This window comes from Acinonyx jubatus, chromosome E4, assembly GCF_027475565.1.
Source record: "Acinonyx jubatus isolate Ajub_Pintada_27869175 chromosome E4, VMU_Ajub_asm_v1.0, whole genome shotgun sequence".
Taxonomy (NCBI): Eukaryota; Metazoa; Chordata; class Mammalia; order Carnivora; family Felidae; genus Acinonyx; species Acinonyx jubatus.
Genome location: NC_069395.1, coordinates 62,254,698 through 62,281,048, shown reverse-complemented (window position 1 = coordinate 62,281,048; position 26,351 = coordinate 62,254,698). Strand labels below are relative to the sequence as shown.

General features: G+C 38.7%; 1 protein-coding gene across 4 annotated transcripts in view; it reads left to right on the top strand.

Moving 5' to 3' along the window:
• AKT3 (AKT serine/threonine kinase 3) overlaps positions 1-26,351 on the top strand; it is a 306,189-nt gene that overhangs the window by 144,682 nt on the left and 135,156 nt on the right. For 3 of the 4 annotated variants that reach the window (XM_027046228.2, XM_053209310.1, XM_053209311.1), the window contains one exon: positions 16,485-16,596. In XM_027046228.2, coding sequence (XP_026902029.1) covers positions 16,485-16,596 — 112 coding nt within the window. Of the gene's footprint in view, positions 1-8,722; positions 8,855-16,484; positions 16,597-26,351 lie in introns of those variants that run through there. The other variant, XM_015072881.3, reaches the window with a different exon arrangement.

Genomic DNA, 26,351 nt, shown 5'->3' with positions numbered 1-26,351 from the left:
TAAGAAACTTTCCCAGAGCCTCTAAGCAGATAGAAGGCAGAGGTCCGTCTGATATCTGGCTGGAGTGCGTTGAATCATACACAGGGCTCAGACGACAGCTCTCTTCAAGTAATGTTTAGTCAGCACCCACAGAAACTTCACCGTATGCCAGCTATTATATGCAGTGGGTTAATAGCAGATTCTCATTGTTCTTGAGAGATGTATTTTATGTCACAGCAGTTCTTACTTATTCTGTAGCAGGGGGACAAGCATGCAGGTGATAGCTAGGTGGCCGGTTATTTGATAGATTCCTATCAACACGACTGGTAATATCGACTGGTCCTGCCACCACCCAGGGATTCCAGAGTTTTGTCACGTGTGGTGTCAGGGAGGTTACAATGAAGGGTCCATACGATTCTTTCTTGTGATATTCAGTGGTTTGCCAGTCAGCAACATGGTAATTTCTCGAGACATTCAGTCTGCTGAGAAGTAGTAGTAGTAGTAGTAGTAGTAGTAGTAGTAGTAGTAGTAATAATAATAATAATAATAATAACAACAACAACAAAACAACCACTTGTTGAGGACCTTTATGGATATGTTAATCCCACTAACAGTTTTCCAGGATATATACTTTTGCTTCGTGATAGCCAGGGAATGAGGCTCATGGAGTTTGCCAGTGATCATGTGAACTTTTAAACCCCCAACTTGCAGGTTTCAAGGTCAGTGATTTTTTGTGCACCATTGCTTAACTGAAACCTCTCCTGCTGCCCCGGGGTCTTGAGGTGAGAGGTTTTCTCGTGTGGGTAGTTCAGAAAGTGTGGGCTTTCCATGCCTCTAGACTAGTTTATATGTCAGTATCAGGGATCCGAGCTGGTGATTCTCAACTAGCGTGAGAAGATTTGTTTCAGAGCTCTGGGCTGCTTCTCTTTGTGGAAACTGAAGCTTAATGCAGAGGATTCACTGGTATATGACCATTTCAGCTTTGCTTTTCTAATTATGTCCGAGAGGTCATAGGAGAGACTGATTTTGAGAGGCATAATCATCTGGATATTTCATATGACTCACGATCGTTGCATTTTTAACAGATTGGACTTGAAGGACACGTGTTTTGTTGATCTCTCTGCCATTATAGTCTAAATCACTCCCTGTCTTTCCCCCCCATATCTTTATACTAATTTAAAAGCATTTATTTATTTATTTGAGTGAAGTTAACTGAGGCCCAAGGCCAGGGTGCAGGGAAGGACCTTTAAGCCTTGGAATTTAGGAACACTATGCAGGCATTCTTTTGGATTGGAAATAATACATAATCAAGCAGATGCTAATGAAAAATGAAATGCAGGGAGAGAGAAAAGAGACTAGGGTGGCTGTGTGAAAGTTTCATGGAGGAGAGTACATTGCCCCTTTATTACAATAATGTTGCTGCCCTATAATAAGGTCTTTCATTGCTGGTTCAGCTTTTTTCATTCATTTGTTTTGTGCTCTGCTTCCTGTTACTAATTGTCAGCACAATCGTCTTCCAACTATGAAGTCTCAGTGTCCTTTTGGACCAATTTGTCATTGTCTTTCTCCCTCACCCCCCAACCCATGCTCTCAGAATCTATTACTATGGTTGCATTTTTAGACATTTTTTATGTTTTAAAATGGCACTGCTTTTGAAACACGCCAGAATAGTTTATGATAATTGAATCATCCAACCAGCAACAGTTACTGCTTCCAAAAGCACACTGGTGAAGTTTAAAGTTTCTGTCTCTATAGGATATTCTTATAAAGTGATTAAAAATAAACATGCAATACTCTCTTTATAGCAGTATTTCATACACATTGTTCCTTTGAGCTTCACAATGGCCCTGGGGAAAGAGGACATTTCATTAAACTATATTCTTGACATAATTCACCAAATATTTGGAATTTCTGTGCCTATAGGGAGTTACATTTTTATTGTTTTCCTATCAATGGCTCTTGATTCTTAGACTATTATAAGAAATCTTCAGGGTTGGCTTACATTGACAAGCCTAAACAAATTCCAATATCAGAATCCAGGCACATGTTACATGTTACATGTTATTTCCTGTACGGTTTTTAACTTTTTGGCCAATACATATTCCAAATGTGCTCTCCGCCTTGAACCAGTAATTTAATATTGACAGAAAGACATTTTTCAAATTTAATTTCTGTAAAGAACTTCTGAAACAATATTATTCCTTGACAGTTCATCTGTCACCTAGAACTTTCCCTATCTTATGATCATGTGATAAAAGTTTATTGGTGTTTCTAAGTTTTGTATTCTCACAATAGATAGCAATTATTTTTGGTGCATAAATACTAGACAAGAAGTTTGGTCAGTTTACTTTGGGGGAAAACAATTTCAGTACTCTCTGTAGGTCACCTATTTCTGTCGATTAATTGCAGAAAACTGGTAAGTGTAATATACAAAGTTTGTTATAAAGAAAGAAAACTTCACTTCCTCTCTTGTAAGTAGCTAACATTCCTAAAACAGTTCATGACATACCAAGAAGAGCCAAGAATTCAGAGCTAGAAAACATGGATTAGAGATTCAGCTTTACAACCTTAATGACTTGATGATTTTGAATTAGTGACTGAAAAACCAGACAGCTTCCATTTTCTTATTTGTGAAATGGAAATAATGAAAACCCTCTAAAACTTTACTGGGAAGATTAAAGGGAAATAATGCACGTAAAATCTTAATGTTACAGGAAAGCAGCTGATAATAGGCCAAAATAATGGCTTAGTACTTAATTATTTAAAAAGAATAAATTTTGGAGAAAGATGTAGTGGAAAGCAAAGTTTCCCTACTCAATTGGGAAAAGATAGAAGATGAGATTTTTTTTATTCTGCTGGAGACAAATGAACTGATTATTCCAATGTGCACTCTTCATTTATCTTGCAATGCACCACTTACTTATACCCAATTTTGAAACATACTGTTTTTGTGCTATAGTAAAGACCCAGAGGCTTCTTTATGGTTATGACTGAAACCTTTTAAAGTCAGGATAGCTTATTTGGAGTCAGAATTCTGAATGGAAACCGAGACATCTCTGTCTTTCCTTAAAGTTGTAAGAAGTCAGTGTTTTCCAGATCGGTCAGATTAGAATAATGACTCTTTGGTTATCTTTACATATGGTTTAAATGAAATTAATAGGTTTGTTGGTTTATAATCTTCCAAAATTCATTTTTTTTTTTTGATAGTTCTCTGCTTTCCTCTGAATGGATAGGCCTACCTTTTGATTGTTCTCCAAGGAAAAAATCCCTTTAACTATTCTATAAATCTACTGCTTTCTACTAGGGAAAGGATACTAGCTTTTAATTGTTAGAGCCATGGCTGTGCAATCAAGAATTTGATTAGGCTTTAAATAGTTTTTTCAAATTGATGTCATCATTGAGATTTATTTATATGTATACATAGAGTAAACTGGACAAATGGATTTTGAAGAAATAAGTAAGATTGGTGGGGATCATAAAGTAAATTGTGCTTCTGAAGGCATGTGAACTTTAAAATATTGAGATTATCTTATAAGAAAAAGAGAACTAGTTGTGATAAACTCTGTTGCATCAGAAATATTTTCTATTTGAAAAAAAATGCTTATTTATTTATTTTGAGAGAGAGAGAGAGAGCAGGGGAGGAGCAGAGATAGAGGGAGAGAGACCCCTGTCAGCACAGAGCCCGACGTGGGGCTCGAACTCACAAACTGTGAGATCAAGACCTGAGCTGAAACCAAGAGTTGGATGCTTAACTAACTGAGCCACCCAGGCACCCTGTATTCAGAAATGTTTTCTGAAGCTCTTTTTGTTTGTTTGAATTCAGGCTGTGACGAATCAAACAGAACTATTAGAAGTACCAGGTACCCTGAAGCTTACAGTACAGTTAAGGAGATACACTTGAAGCAGTCTGTAACTAACAGTATGTGATCAGTCCCAGCATGTGCAATGTAAATGTTAAGTGCAGAAGATCTTCCAGAGTAGAGAGTAAGAGCTGGAATCAGAGCTTTTCAGTGACTGGAATCTAGGACTGGAAGGGAAGGAAAGTGTTTCACATGACAGAAGCAGTGTGAATTAAATCCTGAAATTAAGAATAATCCGGGAGCTTTTTAAAAAACAAAGCAGAAAGAGACCCATGAATACAGAGAACTAACTTATGGTTGCTGGAGGGGAGGGGGGTGGGGAATGGACAGAGTGGATGAGGGGGAGTGGGAGGTGCAGGCTTCCAGTGGTAGAATGAATAAGTCCCAGGAATAAAAGGTACAGCGTAGGGAATATAATCAATGGTATTGAAACGGCATTGTCAGGTGACAGACAGCAGCTATACTTGTGGTGAGCACAGCATAACATACACTTGTTGAATCACTGTGTTGTACACCTGAAAAAAAGAACCGGAGAATGTTTAAGGGACAATGAAGATACACATATATATCAGGAGAAAGTACTCCTTGTCGTTTTCAATCAGCTTTTAAATTTTTCACACTCCACAAGCGATACCATACAGTGTTTGTCTTTCTCTGGTTTATCTCACTTCGCATAATACCCTCAAATGTGATCCATTGTTATCCATGAAATTGCAGGGTATTTTTTTTAATATCACATTTTCATCCTCCATTTGTCCATCATAGGGAAATTAGGTTGTTTCCATACGTTGGCTGCTGTAAATATGCTGCAGTGAACAGGAGGGAGATTTCCAGATCATATGGTAGTTCAGTTTTTCCTCTTAGGAACCATCATAGAGTTTTTCATAATGGTTGTCACCAATTTCTCTTCCTACTAACAGTGTTGTATAAAGGTTCACTTTTCATGCAAGCCCAGCAACATTTGTTATTTGTCTTTTTGATTCTAGTCTTTCAGACAGGTAGAAGGTGATGTCTCATTGTGGTTTTGGTTTGCATTCCCTGAACGATGAGTGACATGAGTGACGTTGAACATCTTTTCATGTGTATTTTGGCTTTGTTTATTCAGCCCTTCTGCTTGGTTTGTAATCAGATTACTTGTTTTTGTTGTTGTTGTTTGTTTATTTGTTTTTTGGTGTTGAGTTGTGTAAGTTCTTTACATAGTTTGGATATTAACCCTTTACTGGATATGTCATATGCAAATATCTTCTCCCATTCAGAAGGTTGCCTTTTTGTTGTGTTGGTTTTCTTTGCTGTGCAGAGGCTTTTAATTTTGTTGTAGTCCCAATAGTTTAATTTTGCTTTTGTCTCCCTGGCCTCAGAAGACATATCTGAGAATGTAGAAGAAAATGTTTCTATGGTTGATGTCAGAGAAATTTCTTCTTGTTTTCTTCTAGGACTTTAATGGCTTCAGGTCCCACATTTAGGTCTTTAATCCATTTTGAGTTTGTGTGTATGGTGGAGTTTTGTTCTTCTGCATATTGCTGTCCAGTTTTCCCAACACTGTTGTTGAAGAGACTGCCTTTTCCCCATTGTATATTGTAGCATCCTTTGTTATAGATAAAATGATGAAATAAGTGTGGGTTTGTTTCTGGGCTGTCTGTCCTATTCCACTGATCCATGTGTCTGTTTTTGTGCCAGTACCATACTGTTTTGATTACTGTAGCTTTGTATTATATCTTGAAATCTGGAGTTTTGATGCCTCCAGTTTTTCTTTTTCAAGATTGCTTTGGATATTTGGATCCTTTGATTTTCATACAAATTTTAGGATTATTCTTTTCTAGTTCTGTGAAAATGGCTGTTGATATTTTGATAGGGATTGCATTGAATCTATAGATTGCTTTGGGTAGTATGGACACTTTAATGACATTTGTTTTTTTTTTCTTTAATTTTTAAAAATGTTTATTTATTTTTGAGACAGAGAGAGACAGAGTGTGAGCAGGAGAAAGGCAGAGAGAGAGAGAGAGAGGGAGACACAGAATCTGAAACTGGCTCCAGGCTCTGAGGTGTCAGCACAAAGCCTGACGCGGGGCTCAAACCCACGAACTGTGAGATCATGACCTGAGCTGAAGTCGGACGCTTAACTGACTGAACCACGCAGACACCCCAACATTCGTTCTTTCAGTCCATGAGCATGGAATATTTTTTCGTTTATTTGTGCTGTGTTCAATTTCTTTCACCAATGTTTTATAGTTTTCAGAGTACAGGTCTCGTCTCTAGCCTCCTTGGTTAGTTAAGTTTATTCCTAGATATTTTATTCTTTTTGATGCAATTATAAGTGTGATTTATTTTCTTAATTTCTCTTTCTGCTGCTTCATTGTTAGTGTGTAGAAATGCAACAGATTTCTGTGTATTAATTTTGTATCCTGTGACTTTACTGAATTCAGTTCTGAATTCTAGTAGTTTTTTTGGGGTGGGGTATTCATTTTGTTTTTATTTATTTTTTTAATGTTTACTTAATTCTGAGAGAGAGAGAGACAGAGTGTGAGCAGGCAAGGAGCAGAGACAGAGGGAGACACAGAATCCGAAGCAGGCTCCAGGCTCTGAGCTGTCAGCACACAGCCTGACATGGGGCTCGAACTCACGAGCTCTGAGGTCATGACCTGAGTGGAAGTCTGATGCTTAACCAACTGAGCTACCCGGGTGCCCCTTATTGTTTTTATAGTAAGGGATAAAATTTGAAAAGGATTTGGGCTTGCTTATGAGTGACTGATGGGGTTGAGCTTTGTCCTGCAGAGACTTGTGTATTTTTGAGAAGGAGAATCATCTATAGAATAAGAGTTTGAGGAAGACTGCTCAGGCCTGTAGTCATACATGGGACACCTTGGACAGGGAGAAGGGTGGGGGAAGGGAGACCATCTGGGAGGCCAGTTCAGGGATCCCGATTTTGGTAATGAGTGTCTAGTTGAGCAGTGAAAACAGACGTTTCTGAAAGAATTGTTAAGATGAATGTTGCTTAGCTATGGGTCAGAAGAGTCAAAGATGAGTGTGTTTATTGCGTGATTAGGAAAATGATACAGAAATAAATTGAATAGAAACACTGTGTCAATGTGGTAATTTTCAGTGCGGACGATAAAAGAAAATATGAAACGCTTTTAGGTATGTTGAGAATGGGATGATAATAGGGCCTCAGAGAAGCGATGCCAGCTTTGCCATATGGAAGGTTCAGGTTTGAGAGTCTTCAGACATCAGGTGACATTTGAGGCAAAGCCACCAGAGAGCTCCCCCAGGATTATATCTGCAGCCCTCCCCAGGTCACTGAAGATCCCCCTGACCTCATTTCCTACCATTTCCTGAACTCCAGCCACCCTGGACTCCTTGCTGTTTCTGACACATCTGTGGGCCCCTTCCCGCTGTGGGTCTGTGCACTTCCTGTGCCTTCGACCGGAAGCCTCCTCCCACAGACGGCTGCACCGGAGACTCCTTTCCGTGAGAGGATTTTCCTACCCTTTCGTTCTAAAGTAGTACTGCCTGCCTGCCATTTTAACTCGTTGCCCTGCCTCATTTCTCTTCCTAATACTTACAAGCAGTACTAGGTTAATAAATTCATTGTTTTACTTGGTTATAGCTTGACCACGCCTCCACTCAGTGGAGCAGAAGCTTTATGCCAAAATAGGGACTTTGTTTTGTTGGCCGCTCCACCCCCAGGGCCTAGCTTGGTGCCTGGCACACCGTGGGCACACGATAAATACTCATTTAGTGAATGAACTTACTAAGGACAAAATGATCACAAAAGCACAGTTGAACACAAAGGACGGAGCCTAAGGGAGCAGCTCCGTTCGGAGGAAGAGACCCTGAGAAAGAAGACCCCGGAGCCATCAGAGGGATGGAAGCAAAACCGGGAAAGTCAGTGTCCTGGGGGTGCGGGGGGAGGGGACTTGCAGGACGGGGGCCAAGAACATCAGATACAGCAGAAAAATGGGACAAGAACAGGGAAGAGATACGAGGGATTTTAGGAGAGACGGTAACCGCAGCGTTACTGATGGTTAGGGAAAGGCGACCGACGAAGGCCAGTTCCGTAGCTCGTGGTTTTGAGTAATGGCCTGTGAGGGCAGGGCGATCAGCACGCAGTGCGCACGCGTCTTGGTTTGGGTGCGTATTTATGGCTTACGCCCCTTGGTGCGCATGGCGATGTGGTGGTGAGCGTGTCGGACTAGAAATACTGTCCCGTTGGCACAAATAGAAGCACGAGGCATTTACGTTGTAAATTAGAGTTGGTACGAAATAAACCGATTATTCCAGCAGTGATTCCTATAAACTTAAATGCCCAATGAAATATTCTGAAGTTTAAATTGTATTAGGTGAGTCTAATTAACCAGAAGAGCCTTTATTTTAGATAGTCTCATGTATATTTTATATTTTAAAAATAATTTCCTTTTCCATAGGCAGCCATTTAAGCCTTTGAGGGTTTTTGTTTTGTTTTGTTTTTTGTTTTGGATACAATACTTTGAGGAAGGAATCTAATACTATTTTGGAGGGGGTTTCCGTTTTCGACTTTTGATGATGGGAAATTTCAGATGTACACATAAAATAGAATAGCTTAATAAATTCTCCTCTACCTGTTACCTAGACTTAACAGTTACTGTTTTATCAGACTTACATTATCATTTTGTTAAAATATTTCATGTAAACTCAGGTATTATGACATTTATCCCTGAATTCTATGTAAGCAATAAGGAATTTTCCCACATAGTTACAGTATCACCGTCTACCTTTATTAGGTGGATTTTATTAATTTAGAAATTTTATTAACTTAGAGCTCTTTAATAATATCTAAGAAGAAATTCATATTCGGGTTTTTTCCAGTTGTCACCTAAAATAGCTTTAACAGCTGGCTTGTTTAACAGAATACATTAAGGCTCTGCTGGTCTAGAAGAGTTCTGGGTTCTATATGACCCCCACTTTGGTTCTGCATTCACTGAGCAGAGAGACGAAGCTGTGCGACCTGTGGAGAGTCCCTTCTTCTGGAATATTCTCTGGTAATTGCTTCTCAAAGTGTCATTAACTTGTCACACGACAAAATTTGTCATCTGTTCTCTCATTACATGTATTCACATGAGACCTGCTGTGTTTAGGCACAGTACTAGGTAATGAAATAGTATGGGCCTTGCTCTTAGAGAACTTGGAATCCAATATACATTCTCGTTAGATTCTTTTACAATTTTATTATTAGATCCTAGTTTCATCATACCTCAAATAGAAATTAGTTTTTCTTATTTAGTTGATCCAAAACTGGTACTTATGATTATTTTTCAGATTTGAACACTGTACCCAAGAACAGGCTATGTTAAAATGGTTAGATGTTATCCTGTTTACATCTAAATAATCCACTTCTGTTTGTTTTGTGGCATATTATCATAATAAGCTGCCCACTGTGATAACTGAGTATGATGGGGTTCTGTGCCATTGTTAAATAGGATGATGTAGGGGTGCCTGGGTGGCTCAGTGGGTTAAGCTCTGGCTCTTGATTAAGGCTACCATCATGATCTCATGGTTCATGAGATCAAGTCCCATATCAGGCTCTGTACTGACAGTGCAGGACCTGCTTGGGATTCTCTGTCCTTTCTCTGCCCCTCCCTTGTTCACACTTGCGTGGTCTCTCTCAAAATAAATAAATAAGCTTTAAGAAATTAGGATGGTATAGACCTTCATTTACTGAAATGAAAAATTTGCAACATATTAAATGAGCAGAGCACCTACATAATATGTCTTACATGTTGTGGTCTCATTTTTATTTTTTAAAAATGCTTAGAAAAGTTCTGAAGGAATGTACATTAAAACCTTAACAGTGGTTATACTTGTGTGGTAGGATGCTGGTTAATTTTCTTTTCATTTTACCTATATCTGTTTATGAATTGTTCTACAGTAAGCATAGATAATTTATACAATGAAAGTAAATAAATCAGTGAGTTAAAAGCCAGCTTGACTACACAACATTGTATATGTACGTAACACCATAGAATTGTACATTTAAAATTAGGGGCGCCTGGGTGGTTCAATTAGTTGAGCGTCCGACTTCGGCTCAGGTCACTATCTCATGGGTCACGAGTTCGAGCCCCACGCTGGGCTCTGTACTGACAACTCGGGGCCTGGAACCTGCTTCAGATTCTCTCTCCCTCTCTCTCTTCCCCTGCTTGTGCTCTGTGTCTCTCTCTCAAAAATAAATAAACCTAAAAAATTAAAAAAAGAATATACATAATAGTATTATATTTGAGGACTCAAAAATACACCCTCTTTATGGTCATTATAGCTGACAGCATTATTTCATTGTGCCATTTCATTATAAATAGAATCTATTATTATGCCTTTGTTTTTCATGTTGCCTATTAGTAGAACTTATTTAAAAAAATAGTATTTAAAGGGTTCTAGAGGTTGAAATAAAACCTAATCTTTTAATAAATTCTGAACAGATGATATAAAAAAGATTCTTTTTGGTATGTATTTTTTTGATTTGGCGTGTTACAATCCCTCTAATTGGCTTCCAGGTTTACAAAGTGATCACAGCTTCAAATATACTTGGGTGTCTGTGGTTCAGAACATGTAAACATAAGCAGAACACTTGAAATTTAGCTTACAGTTTAACTTGCTCAGGTGAATTTAACTAGGATACCTAATTTAAGTAGCAGTGTAACAAATGCTTTGCTGAAATGTATGATGGGTTATGATATAATAAAAGTTAGCTGCCTGGCATTTTATATGAGAACACTTGCTTTTTTCTAGTGTGTTAAATAGCTCCAGAAATCATAGCTAATCATTTGGTTAATAGCTTTTTAGAATCGCTATTCAAAGCTTCTGCTTTTGATTTTAGAATTTTCACGTGGCCTACCTTGATTTGGGAACTTTTCCGTAATTAAAAGGAAAATATTCTTCTGAAGAAGTATTAGCAAATCTACTTGTCAACCACCATTCCCTTTAAGAATAAGAGTCTCCTTTAAGAATGAGAGTTTTCAGACATGAACCATATTCTGAAAACTCCTGTATTTCTCTTCATTTTACAGGGAGCTGTAGGATGTGTTCATGATTCCATATTTTGGTTAACATAAAAGAACCGAAGGCTCACTTGTTTGTTTAAACATGGTAATTGACAGTGTCAACGGTTTTGTATTCAGATTCAGCTCTTTGACTACATCTTCGTGCAGCAGTAAACCCGATACGGAGATAGAGTGCCCTCTTCCCTTGTACTGACCCGAGTACCACTGAATATCTTGAGCCAGCTTTTGGTAACTGCTTCTGTCTTTTACTGGCTCAATCTCTTTTACTGTATCATTTTGAAATAGGATTCATTTGTAGAGTATTTCATATTGAAACATATAAAATATAGGTTTGTTTCTGTAAAAACAGAAAGTAGTAAAAACTACATGTTCATAATAACATTTTTGTTCAGCTAGGCTTCAGAAGGTCCTGACTGAAACCTTTAAGCCATTAGTGAAGTACTACTTTACAATTACATGTGTTGTAATTGGATGTTGAATGATTAATAACAGAGTTTGGTGTGTGCTATAGGTTGTAGAGAGTTTCTTACTCATTATTGTTACTATACTATGCCCAGAGTCTTACATAGTGGCTGGCCCAGAATTGGTATAGGTCGTTGAGGCCATGAATATTTAGCATGTTTAAGTCCAAATAGCCAAGTTGTGCATAACTATTTAGGTCATTATGTTATTATTTTAGTATTTTTCCAAAACCATCCTGTATGTAAATACAAATAGTTTATTCGTTTCTAAGAAGTTCCTTTCCAGTGGTCTGCTAGAGAATGGTAATTAATCACTTGTTTATCACTTTTGTAAGTTATGTTAATTGATAATCACTTAGAATCCCATATGTAATATTTTAAGTAGGTTGTTAAATTATAGCATTGAGAAGTTTTTAAAAGTATATCCCTTAAACTTCACTTAGGTATAGTGTTGAAAATATGCTTCCTTTAAAGTCTTTCTTTAATTCCTGAACCTGGGGGCTTGGAGGTGTGCTTTGCAGGGGATCACAGCACTGCTGGTGTGAGAGAGGCTAGATTTGAGTCTGACACTCTGATTTAAATTTTTTTTTTAAGTTTGTATTTATTTTTGAGAGAGAGAGACAGACAGACAGACAGACACAGCAGAAGCAGACTCCAGGCTCTGAGCTGTCAGCACAGAGCCTGACGCAGGGTTCAAACCCATAAACTGTGAGATCATGACCTGAGCTGAAGTCAGATGCTTAACCACTTGAGCCACCCAGACACCTCTGACACTCTGATTTTAAAGTCTGCTTAGTCATCTTAACATCACCACAGGAGTGACCTTAAGTAAACTAAAGTGTAGGTGAACTTGGATTGGGCATTCTTACTTCCCTTATCTGTTCTTCCTATTTCTGCTTCATACAGTCCATAGAGTTCACCCTTGAGTATTTCTGTCAGGCCTGCCCATCTTGTGTCTGTCCTCTATTCATTACTTTAAAAGTCACTCAGTCAGTTGTTCAGTCATGAGGTATGTCCTGTGTCCCCTTATGTGCTATTGCATCCTAGGTGTTATGGGGAAGGTTTGCACATAATTCCTAACGTCTAAGTAATTTCTCTACTAGGGCGTCACTTGAACTGTATAAAAACTGACTGGAAACTTAATAGGAGTTTTGTGAAGTAGGAAATGGGAAGAACAGTGGTCTTCACAGAGAATCAGGTTGGGTCTGTGCTTTATAGGTATAAATGTATAGTATATAGTATTTATAGTATTTGTAGTACAGTATTTTAGAACTTTCAGATTTAAACAAAATATAAATTGACATTCTGTATTTGGTGCTTTTAACATTCATATTTCAAAAAGTATGTGACGTCGCTGTACAATATTTAACTGTGGAACAGATTTTACGATCTGTCGATTCTACCACCTTTTCATTATTTTGCACACCACCAGGTTCTCGCTTTTCTCCTTACCCATTTTGAATTCACCAGTTGGTTACCTAAATCAGGGTGCCGTGACTCCTCTCTTTTGCTTCTTGCTTTGCCAAACTTACTTGGTTAAATTACAGCTTTGCTGAAATCCAGTCCTCTGTATGCCCCAGCCACACCCATGTAGCTGAGTAAATACATCTGGGGGAAACACGCAACCATGTGCATTCTTGATTGTGAAATTCCAACGGGCCCCTGATGCTGCCCCGCTGTCGTGTTACAGTTCCCTAGTCTGTTCGCTCTTCTATTCTCCTAGCGGGCTCTTATGTACCTTCTCTCTTCTCAGAGCCCCAGCGCGTCCTCTTCCAACCTGAATCTCTTTTTATACATTTTTTAAATGTGTATTTATTTTTGAGCAAGAGAGAGAGAGAGCTTGAGCTTGAGCGGGGGAGGAGCAGAGATAGAGGGAGACACCCCTCTATCCAAAGCAGGCTCCAGGCTCCAGGCTCCGAGCTGTCAGCACAGAGCCCAACGCGGGGCCGGAACCCATGAGCTGTGAGATCATGACCTGAGCTGAAGTCGGATGCTTAACTGACTGAGCCACCCAGGCGACCCTCTTCCAACCTGATTCTTAAAAAAAAAAAAAATTTTTTTAAGGTTTATTCATTTCTCAGAGACAGAGAGACAGAGCGTGAGCAGGGGAGGGGCAGAGAGAGAGAGGGAGACACAGAATCTGAAACAGGCTCCAGGCTCTGAGCTGTCAGCACAGAGCCTGATGCAGGGCTTGAACTCATGGACTGTGGGATCATGACCTGAGCCGAAGTTGGATGCTTAACTGACTGAGCCACCCAGGCACCCCTCAACCTGATTCTTAAAGATGGCTTTATATCCCAATTCACTGGGGAAAAAAAAAATAGAAGTAATATGAAAATCCTTTCTACTAGCTCCTACTTGCATGTATACCCTTGATTGCTTTGGGGCTCTTAGTGTCTTGTTCTCTCACTAAATGGTCTATACTCCTGACTAGAGCCAGCCCTCTGCTTGTCTAGCAAATCCTCTCTTTTTATCTGTATAAGGAAGTTGCTCCAGAAATTTTCTCCTCTTATATCATCAAAACTACCTTCTTGTTAGATACTACTATCAGAATTCATCCAACTTGGACAATATTTGGTAAGTGTCTGCTTTGGGGAAAAATAGTGTTTAGGCACAGATGGGCACAGTTCTAGGTGCTAAGAATCTTATCAGTGCAGCTTACATTCTTGTTGGGGAGATAGACAATAAGCAAAAAAAGATACTAAGCCATTTCATATGTTTGAGGGTGATAACGTATGTGAAATAAAAAAGTAGAGCAGGTAAGAGGGGTTGGGGAGGCCTGGGTCAAGGGTGCAGATCACAGAATTTCAGCAGCATGGTCGCGTGTAGGTGAGATCTGATCTGAGACTTGGTCGGCCATGGGCTGTGCGAGGGGACAGCATGCCAGGCAGAGAGCACATCTAGACACAAGGCTAGGAGAGAGGGTGTAGCGCCTATCTGAGGAAGTGCACCAAAGCCAGGGTGGCCTGGAAGGGAATACTGACTAGGTTGGGAGGTCAGAAACTTAAGCTGGGTGGGTGGGAGGCCCAGATCATGTAGGACCCTTGTTGATCATTTCAAGGCCTTTGTCTTCTATTCTTAGTGAATCAGAAGCATTGCAGAATGTATTCTTGCAGGCGATCATGTTAAGATCTCTGGCCGCTCATGTTGAGAGCAGACTACAGTGAGGAACAGAGACAGCTACTCTTGAGTTCTGGGCGTGTTCACGTGAGAGATAATGATGGGTTGTTCCCAGACAGTGGGAGAGGAGAGAAATGATCCTAGATACATTTGGAAAGCAGAGCCAACAGACTTTCCAGGATGAGATATGAGAAGAGAGGAGAGTTAAGGGTGGTGCCAGGGCTTTTGACCTGAGCACTTAAGGAGATGGAGGTGCCGTCATCTGAGATAGAGCTAGAGCGGAGGGTGGCGGAGGGGCAGGGGCAAAGGTAGGAGCAATCAGCTCACTTTTGGATGAGTTCAGATGTCTTTTTTTTTTTTTTTAAGTTTTTATTTAAATTCCGGTTAGTGAAATACCAGTTTCAGGTGTACAAAGCAGTGATTCACCCTGTGCTCATCGTGACAGTTGCCAAGTTCTGATGTCTTTTAGAATACAGTTTCTAGCCTTCAGTAATGGATCTAGCCCTTCCACATTTCTGAGTAGGAAGAGCTGGTTTTATGGCACCTGGGAGGTGTAGGCATTTGGCAGTGAGAGTCTGAAGTAGGACTGCATTGCTGGAAAAGTCATGTCCTGGCAAATACTACCAGTATCAAAGAGGAGCACCCCATGATTTGAGTCTGGATGGTGGAAAAATTAGGAAAGCCAGGAGGAGGAACAGAATCAGGGGAAAAGATAGTAGGTGTTAGGTGTCATACCAGTAATTCAGCCAGGTAGATCAACCCACTGTATAGTTAATCATGGATATCACAAAATACAGATCCAAGATGGAAAGAAGTGTGGAGTTTTAGATCGGTAAACCAAGAGATGATGGCTGAAACTGTGAAATCTTATTAGACACGAGAAGAAAACTAAGTGGAGACCCTTCGGTGAATGATCTTTTTAGGTCAAAGAGTCAACAAGGAACTGGTCCAATGTGCTCAATGACTTGAGTCCTATAAAGACAGAGACGGAGGTCGATAGTTGCTACTGATGGAGGGACCGCAGAACAGATAAACACTGAGAAAACACAGTTGACTTTGTCAGCTGCAGGGAAATTGTTTCTTTCAAAAGAGCAGTGTCAGTAAAACAACCCTACCCTACTCTGTCTTGTTGGCCACTACCGTGTATCCCTAAAGTCCTGCTCAGTATATACACTGATAACTGACATGTATTGACAACTTATTATGTGTTACATGCTAGTCTCAGCATCCTACTGATTTATTATTAATCCTCACACCAGTTTTATGATGTAGTTACTTGTTTCCCCTTTGATACTTGCAGACCAGAAAGGTTAATTAACTTGTCCCAGGTTACATAGTTAATGGTAGGAAAAGAAATTGAATCCAAGAATACTGGTGTTAGAATCCACACTTTCAGCCACTACAAAATGCTCCTCCTCTTCTTTGAAATCTTCTGAGATATTCCCTGACTTAATTTATCACTTTTGATGAACTGGCTCTGTGGGCTGTGCTTACTAAGATTTTTAAGTGGTGTATACTGTAGAAAAGCTTGTAATCTAGGGGGTAAGGATACCTTTTTAAATGATAAATAATAATACAAGATAGTCTATACTGAGTGAAAAATGAGGGATATGATCATAAGTAATGAGAATATGGAGAGGTGAATGTTTGGTTTAGGACCAGGTTGATATAAAAGGCTTCCTGCAAAGAGTGGGATTGGATCTGGACCTTTCAACTGTAAGTGATTGCAATATGGGGAGGGGTGAAATCAGTGACCAGCGCCCCAGATAATAAGAACTGCTGGAACAAAAGGTACAGATACAGGACAGAGCACGATGTGTTTGGGGAAAGTAAGTAGTCCAGTTTGGCTGGTTAATAGAGCATATGGCCAGAATGGATGATGGAATGGAAATACTGAGGTCAGATTGTGAACAACCCTGAATGGAGGGCCCTGGAAAGCTGAGAGGTTGCATAGAGTAGAACTCTCTAGTTCTCAAATCTTTACTTCCTGGTTTAAATGTAAGTATATTCAAAGAGACATTTTATGTCATTTCTAGAATGCCAGTTAATGAAAACAGAACGACCAAAGCCAAACACATTTATTATCAGATGTCTCCAGTGGACCACTGTTATAGAGAGAACATTTCATGTAGATACTCCAGAGGAAAGGTAAGAAATGTTTTTCCTATTTTGTGAAAAAGCAACACTTGGTAAAAAGATATATGTGTATCTGACTTCACCATTTGTAAATATATGTGAACATACTTGTAAAATCCAATAGTCCCTTAATAATTCTGTTTCTGGTATAAATAATGAATAACAGAGGCTTGCAACACCCTAAATCGAAGCCTCTAGAATTGCTGTGAGATTCGCTTCTTAGCAAAGCACAGGACATTCACCAATTAAAATATAAATTAAGACATTTTTATAACTAAACTACCCTTAAATAATGGTAGAATTGTGTTCATATTTGGAATTCTGAGGCTAGTAACAGCGAAAGGTTTCAAGCAGCGTGACGTTTTGCTGGTGGCGGCCTGGACTATGACATTGAGAAGGATTATGAGATTGGGGCTAAGCTCCGCGAGAAAAAGCTACCAGCATAGATTGGCATGGACCGTCCTCATGCTAAAGAGGAGAGTGACGACTTCATCAGGGCCATAGTTTCATCCTCCTGATCTACGCATTTCTACAACCGCTGCACCCCACCCCCACCCCCAAATCTGTCTTCATAATCTCTTATCTTGTGCTCTGGTTCTGACTTAGGTCCAACAACCACAACCACAGAATCATTTCCCTGCACGGATATTATCATAGTTGATCCAAATCAGCAACTTTGTGAAGTTAAATGTTGTTAGCCCTATTTTCCAAATGAGTAAATTAGGTCTTAAGAGACTTGTCTAAGATTTAAAACAAAAACCAAAAAACACCTCCCCCAAGACCTAGTAAACAGGAAAGTATTATTTTAATAATACCCTTTTGATCAATGAACAGTGAATGATAATATGTGATTACTTTAGAAAAGAAAGAAAAATGAAAGCAGACTAGAAATCACTTGTAATTTTATGATCCCAGTTAAGGATAGATAATTCTTTCCTACACTTCCAGTCTTACTCTGTGCAGATGTATTTAGGTCTTGAGTATACATACAATTTGGGATGTCTTTTTTCCCCTGTCTACCCTGTCTTCCTTGGGCATTTCTAGATGCTAAGTCCTCAGTTTGCTTATGCTTCCGCTCATAACCATGGCTGGGCTAATACCTATTTATCTGCCAGATCTGAGCTTAAAATAATCACATTTCCTACAAAACCTCTGAGTCTTGTAGATGAGCCAGGCCCCCCTTCTATATACTATGTATCTCCCTACAGCTTTTATGTCTGGTGTATCACCACTGTAATCTCTGTTTGCTTTTCTCACTGGACTATGAGATTCTTGACTAGCAAGGATTGTATCTTCCTTGCTCAATATTCTATCTTTATAACACAGTCCAGGATCCGACGTAGTATTTGTTGACTGGCTGAATGAATGGAACTTTTCCCATGTCACTGTACATTCTTTGAAAATATGATTCTTAGTGGATTTATAACATCCCATTGAAGCATGATTAATTTTGCCATTTATGTTTTTGCAAAGCTGGATTTATGCCATATCTTAAGACTTCAAAATAGTTCCTGCAATTATATCACACTACTTTTCTGAACAATCAGTTTTTATTTGCATTTATGACTAGAAGGCAGTTTTAGTAAAAATGAAAAACAGCATGTTTAGATTTACCATTGGAGTGTGTTTTTCTGTATTCATCTAGATTCTGGTGTCTGGAGATTTTATACGACTTTAATGTTAATGAAGACTTAGAAAGATGTAGTGAGAACTAGGAAAGCTATATATTTTCTGTGTTCTGTCTGCCAGTCTAAAATCCATCCTTGCTGTAAATGAAATATGTATCTCTAATCTATGTAAAAAAAAAAAAGTATTTGTTTTATTGAATGATGGAAGTTTGGAATCTATTTTTTTTCCAAAGGATGAGACCACTGTCTCAGCTCTGTTCTTTTGTCCATTTCTTTTCATTGAATAATCCATTCTGTCCTCACTCATTATGGATGGCACATGTACATAAATATTTGTATATTTAGGTTCCCCCCCCCCCCCCCGGCCTTTGATTTCTGTCATTCCAGCACTAAGACCACATGGTTTTAATTAGAGAAGCCCTATAAAATTTTTAACTTCTAATGGAAAGAAAAGGCCATAAGTAGAAGTAAGAAAATTAAGAAAAACAATTTCATAGAAAAGGAAACATATAGTAAAGCAAGACTTCCATTATTATTCCATTATTTTTTTTTTCCCAAAATGTTCTTAGTTTTTGTAAGCATAGCATCTGCAGATAAATAGTAATTTTGTCTCTTCTTTTCTGATAGGACAATTATTTTTTTGTTTTTATTCTATTTAGTTTATTAAAAATTTTTTTTTAATGTTTATTCATTTCTGAGAGACCGAAAGAGACTGAGTATGAGTGGGGGAGGGGTAGAGAGAGAGGGAGACACAGAATTTGAAGCAGGCTCCAGGCTCCGAGCTGTCAGCACAGAGCCTGACGCGAGGCTTGAACTCATGAACCGTGAGGTCATGACCTGAGCCGAAATGGGACGCTTAACTAACTGAGCCACCCAGGTGCCCCTGTTATTTTGTTTTTCAACAGCATTTAATAGTCTTCATGATAGCAGATACATTTATTTTTTTCTCTGGTTTTAATGAATGCATTTCAAATTACTTACTGTTAAATATGATTTTTCGTATATAGTTTATTTTGTCATACTGGAACATCCACTTTACAGACCCAGGCTATTTTCCTTTCTTAGAGCTAATCACTTTCTTTATCACCATGATGGCCCTATTGCACTCATGCCCACATGTTTATGTGTGCACGTGTTTCAGCTGTGGTGAGCTATACTTATAGTTTCCCAACTACTGATTCCATAGTGGACTCTCACATTGCCTATGGCTCTTCCTCGCTCTTTTGCCCCTGTGTCAGAAATACCTTCCCTTGCTTGTTTCTTTCTGTACCAGCTCATCTTGTACATCTCTGCTTACAAATCACTCCTCTCCTCTGTCCCCACTCAAAACTTAACATTGTTTGCCTTAGAATACCACTGTTCTTAGTGCATACTTGTTATCATTTTACCTATAATGCTTTGTTTTACTTCTTCACAATGCCAAGGTTTCCCCATGACCCTAAGTTAATATTACACCATGGCTTTAGTCACATACATGTATTAGATGTTTTAATTAAATGTTTATTTTTAAGTAAATAATCAGCTTGTGAAAATTAGTTTTCATATAAGTAGTATATTCTTTTAAATTAAATTAAAAAGATAAGTGTACTTGCTTCATTGGGGTCTGCATTCTGTTTCCCAAATTAAGTACATTTCCTGGCATTACTTAGTAATAAGAAGATTGCGTGCTTTCTTTCATTAGTGTGATATTTGGACCCAATATTGTTTTGCAGAGCATACATATATATGTTAGTTATGGTGAATAAGGTAATTTAGGTCAGTAGTCCACCTAAGAACTCCTAGAAAAGGTGGACAAAATGGTTTAAAACAAACAAAAAAAGGCATACAAGAGCCAATTTGGCTGTGAAGAATTATGGGATCAAAACTTTATGGAAGAGTGAAACCTAGAGAGATGAGCCCACTGTTTTACTAGGGGTCCCTGCCAATTCTAGAACTGTCTGATTTGTTAACATGTGGAGTAGCTGTCAGATCTAGGAGTCACATTCTGGAATCCAGGGCCTACCAAAGAGGGGTCATGGTACATCAGTACCTTTTAGGTTGGCACTAAGAAGAAAGGATAAACTGGATTTAAACTTATCTTTTAAAGACTGAAATCTAGCTTTAAATTATTTCAGGTCTTAAATTTGGTTAACATGATCCACTTTTGCTAGTATCCTAGGAGCCTGTTAAAAGCAAATATAACTAATCTTAAACTATTTACAATTTTAATGTACGTTGTTCGATATGCATTAAAAAAATAAACAAGGATTCAAAGATTCACGAACCACAGAGACAAAACAGACAACTGAATCAGATTCATAAGCACTCTAGATAATGGAGTTATCAGACAGAAATTAAAAGAACTCTGTATTAGTATTTTCAAGGAAATAAAAGTTAAGGCTGGGAAATTCAGAGAGCTAGAAGTTATAAAAAAGAATAAAATGGGAATTCTAAAATTGAAAAATAAGATATTTAAAATTCTTTGTGCTGGTAGATGGTTTCAGCAGTGGATTAGGCCTAACGTTAGGGAAAATTAGGAACTCATACCTAGGTTATAACAGAATATCCAGAATGAAACATGAAGTGATAAGGATAGAGAATAAAAATAAGTCAGAGTGGAATGTAAGGCGAAAGGAATGCAGTGAGAAGGTATTAACGTTTACGTAATTAGAGTCTCGAAAAAGAGTAAGAATGGGGCACAAAGTATTTGAAGAGATAGTTGCTGAAAAATTTCTAAAATGGCTAAAGATACCAAACCACATATTGAAGAAGTTCTATAAAGCCCATGCAGGGACAAATACAGAGAAAACCCGCTTAGTCCCATTAGACTTTTAAAAACAAAGACAATGAGAAAATCCTCAAAGCAGGTAGAGAAAAAGGATAATTTGCCTTCAAAGGAGCATCAGTTAGACTAAAAGGTGATAGAAGTAGAAATACTGGACCTGGAATATATGGGATAGAATGATAATTGGAGATAATGGAATGATAGTCTCAAAGTGCTAAATGAAAATAAGTGGTAATGAGCAAAAATATGTTCCAAGAATGAAAGTAAGATGGAAATGTTTCAATTAAATATTTTAGTAAGTTCAGTCAAGAATTGATACAATTTCTCACCAGCAGACTTGCAGAAAAGGAAATACTAATAGGGTATTCTTCACACACAATAAAAATAATCCTGGATGGGAGAAGAGATACAGAAAGGAATGAAAAACAAAATGGTAAATAAATTGATAAAACCAAATGAATATTGATCTTATGAATAATAATATTTTGTGGTTTAATTGTATAAAGAATAAAAAATCTGAAGTAAAAACATACAAATTGAGGTTGAGGGGAAAATGGGGTTAATGTCTTATGATGTCACTGCATTTTCTAAGAAGACTTAGTAGTGTGGACATGTTATATTAGATTTTGCTAAGTTGAGGAGGAATGTTATAATTTCAAGAATAATTGCCAAAAGGAAAGCAAGCATCTGATGACTACAATGCTAATATGAGGAGAAATAGCATCATAAAAAATTAATCCAGAGTATATTATGTAGGTTGACCGTGTAAAGTTAATGCTATATATAAAAATAATATTTAAAAAATGGCTGAAAAGCCAACGGGAAAATTGAAATAGAATTGTGAAAAAATTTAATGAAACAAAAACAGGGGAAAAAGAAAGGAGAAGTGTAAAAAACAGTAAAATGGTAGACTGCGTGTAATCATATAAATAATTGCATTAAATATCAATGGGTTAAACACAGTAGTTAAAGGCAGAGAGTTTCAGAATTAAAAATATGAGGACCACTTATGTACTATCTATAAGAAGTAAACTTTAAGTATAAAGAAGAGCTACGTTGAAAATAAGGGCACCTGGGTGATTCAGTCGGTTGAGTATCTGATTCTTGATTTCAGCCCTGGTCATGATCTCACAGTTCATAGGTTCAAGCCCCATGTCAGACTTTGCGCTAACGGTGTGGAGCCTGCTTGGGATTCTCTCTCTTTTCCTCTCTCTCTGCCAATGCATGTGTGCTCTCCCTCTCTCTCAAAATAAATAAACATTAAAAAAAAATCTTTTAAGTTTATTTATTTTGAGAGAGACAGAGCCAGAATGCAAGTGGCTTAGGGGCAGAGTGAGAGGGAGACACAGAATCCAAAGCAGGCTCCAGGCTCCAAGCTGTCAGCGCAGAGCCCGACATGGGGCTCGAACTCACGAGCTGTGAGATCATGACCTGAGCCGAAGTCAGACACCCAACTGACTGAGCCACCCAGGTGCCCCGTCAAAATAAATAAACTTTAAAAAAAAGATGTAGCTAAGTTGAAAATGGATTATACCTCTTAAAAAATCATTGGGTCAAAAACAAAATTCATAGGAGCCATTAGAAACTTGTGGGGTTTTTTTGGTTTGTTTTATTTATTTTTTATGTTTATTTATTTTTGAGAGAGAGAGAGAGAAAGAGAGAGTGCAAGCAGGGGAGGAGCCAAGAGAAAGGGAGACACAGAATCTGAGGCAGGCTCCAGGCTCTGAGCTGTCGCACAGAACCTGATGCGGGGCTTGAATTCATGAATGGTGAGATCAAGACCTGAGCCAAAGTCAGACACTAAACCGATTGAGCCACGCAGGAGCCCCAGAAAATTGTTTTTAGATGAATAACTGTGAAAGCAAAGCATGTACAAATTTGTGGGATGTAGCTAAGTGAGTGCTTAGAGGGAAATTTATAACCATTAAATAAATGCCTATATTTGGAAAGAACAAAGTTAAGCCAATAACCTAAGCTTCCTTTCTAGGCAACTAGAAAAATAAACCCAAAATAAACATCAAGGAGGAAACAGTAGAGGTCAGAAATCAATGAAATAGAAAACAAAAATAAAAATCAATAAACCAAAGAATTAGAAACATCTTGGAAAATTGCTTAAAAAAAAAAAGAGAGAAGGAAGACACAAATTACCAATATCAATCCAAGAAAACATTAGAAAACCTGAATAGCCAATATCCATGAACAGAATTGAGGTAATAACTTAAAATCCTTACCTCAAAGAAAACTCCCAAGTCCAGATGGTCCCCTGGTGAGTTCTATCAAACATTTAAAGAAATATTTATTACCAGTCCTACACAATCCTTTTCAGAAAATAGTGGAGAAGGGACCATTTTCCAACTTATTTTGTAAGGTCACCCTTATTTCAAAAACCAGGCAAAGGCATCATAAGAAGGTAGAACTATACTCTAATATACCTGTGAACATCAACGCAAAATTTCTTAACAAATTTTTGATAAGTCAAATTCAAAAAATATAGAAAAAGAATAATACATCGTGGCCGAATAGAGTTTATCCAAGAGCTCAGTTGCATTTTCTGAAGGCATTCAACTAAATTCACTATATTAGTAGGATAAAGTAGAAAAACTACATGATATAGAAAAAGTATTTGCCAAAATTCAATATCCTTTTATAACCAAAACACTCAGCTGTCTGACAAGGAATAGAAGGGAACTTACTCAACCTCATTAAGGCTATCTATCAAAACCTTATCTATCTACCAAAAGCTTATATAATACTCAAAGGTAAAAGCTTCATTGCTTTCTCTCTAAGATCAGGCGCACATTAAGAATGTCTTCTCTCGGGGCACCTGGGTGGCTCAGTCGATTGAACATTGGACTTGAGCTCAGGTCCTGCCTTGTGGTCAGTGAGTTCGAGCCCCACATCAGGCTCTGTGCTGACAGCTCAGAGCCTGGAGCCTGCTTCAGATTCTGTGTCTCCCATTCTCTCTGTTCCTCCTCCGCTCATGCTCTGTCTCTGTCTCTCAAAAATGAATGAACATTAAAAAAAAAAAAAGAATGTCTTCTCTCACCACTTTTATTTAACATTGTAATGATGGTCTGATACAGAGTATTATAAGGCAAGAAGAATAAGTAAAAGGCAAATAGATTGGAAAGGAAGAAGTAAAACTGTCCTTATTTGTAGACATGTTCACATGTATAAAAAATCCAGAAAAATAAAAGATATTAGAACTGATAACATCAACTTAGTAAGGTTTCAGGGTACAAGGTCAACATACAAAAACCAACTTTATTTGTAAGTGCTACCAAGAAAAATTAGAAAATTAAACTTTAAAAAAAAACCCTCCACAATAGCATGAAGATTAGGTAACTCACAAGAGGTCTGAAGAAAGTGAAGAATGTTGCCAAAGAGAGAAACATCCTAAGAAAACAATTCAACCGATTTCATTTAAGGAAGATGGCACAGTAGGGATATCCTGAGAACACCTCTTCTCACGGACACACCAGTGTTGCAGTTACGTGTAGTACAACTCACTTTGAGAAAAACCTGAAGACTAGCAGGGCAGCTCTTCACGGCTAGAGCTATATTTTAAAAACCACCTAGAAAAGAGTAGGAGTTATGGAGACAAAGTTGGGAACCAAACCCCAGACACACTGACCCACAAGCAGGAGGGCTATCAAGGTGCTGAGGCCCTCTGGGAGGACATAGATTAGACACCCCAAGCCCTGAGGATTTGCACTGGGAAGGCAAGCGTCCATAGCGTCTGGCGTTGAAAATCAGTGGGGCTTAACTCAAGAGCTTTGAAAATTAATGGGTCTTAACTCCAGGAAAGTTGGAGGACTATAGATAAACAGACACTGTCCTTAAAGGGTGCACAGTATCACTTGCTCTGAGACCCAGTTCAGAGGCAGTAGTTTGAAAGCTTCTGGGCTATACATGAAGGAGATGTATTGACCAATTGTAGCGTTTTGCTGGAGGCTGAGGGATCTGTAGGAATATTCTCTGGGAATGGAAGAACTGGTAGGTGCCATTTTTCTGACCTCTTTCAGTATAGTTGGTCTATGCTGGCAGGCACCAGTTCTGATCCTCTCCTTCTACCTCGCTAGCACTGTAGCGCCTGCCCTGTGGACCTGCTCTGTCAGGTACCCCTCCAAAGCCACTCCTGCCCCTCCACACCCAGCAGGAATCCCTCAGAGGGAATCAGCAGCAGTCTGATTTCAGTCTACTCTGAAAGACAGCATTGTGGAAGACACCCAAGCTGGACAGCAAAAAGTAAAAAGAATCTAAAAACATGAACGTAGGGGGGCACTTGGGGACTCAGTTGGTTAAGCGTCCGACTTCGGCTCAGGTCATGATCTCATGGTTCATGAGTTCGAGCCCTGCGTCGGGCTCTGTGCTGACAGCTTGGAGACAGGAACCTGTTTTATATTCTGTGTCTCCCTCTCTCTACCCCTCCCCCCACTTGCACACACACACATTCTCTCTCAAAAATAAACATAAAAATTTTTTTTTAAATATGAACATAGGTTAGGAACCTCTGGGGCAACATCAAACTTAGTAACATTTGCATTATAGGCTTCTCAAAAAAGAAAAAAGAGAAAAAGGTGGGGGGGGGGGGGAACTACTTTGAAGAAGTCATAGTTGAAAACTTCCCTAACCTAGAGAAGGAAACAGACTGCCAAGTCCAGGAAGCTCAGAGGGTCCTGAACAAGATAAACCCAAAGAGATCCACACCAAGACACATAGCAATTAAGATGTCAAAAGTGAGATATAAAAAAATAAACCTTAAAAAGCAGCAAAGAGAAGAGCAACAAGCTATATAAAAAGGAAATGCCGTAAGACTGTCAGCTGATTTTTCAGCAGAAACTTTGCAGGCCAGAAGGGAGTGGCATGATAACAATCTAAGTGATGAAAGAAAGAAACCTACAACCAAGAATACCCAGCAAGGTTATCATTCACAGTGGAAGGAAAGATAAAGAGTTTCCCAGGCAAATGAAAGTAGAGTTCATCACAACTGAACTGGCCCTATAAGAAATGTTAAAGGGACTTTTTCAGAAGAAAAGAAAGATGATAATGAGAACTAAGAAAATGATTAAAGGAAAATTTTACTGGTGAAAGCAAACATGGTAAAGGTAGTAGTAAATCAATCACACATAAAGTTAGTATTGGGGCACCTGGGTGGCTCAGTCGGTAAAGCGTCCGACTTCAGCTCAGGTCATGATCTCACAGTCCGTGAGTTCGAACCCCACGTCGGGCTCTGTGCGGACAGCTCGGAGCCTGGAGTCTGCTTCGGATTCTGTGTCTCCCTCACTCTCTGCCCCTCCCCCACTTGCCCTCTGTCTCTGTCTCTCAAAAATGAATAAACGTAAAAAATTAAAAAAAAATGAAGTTAGTATGAA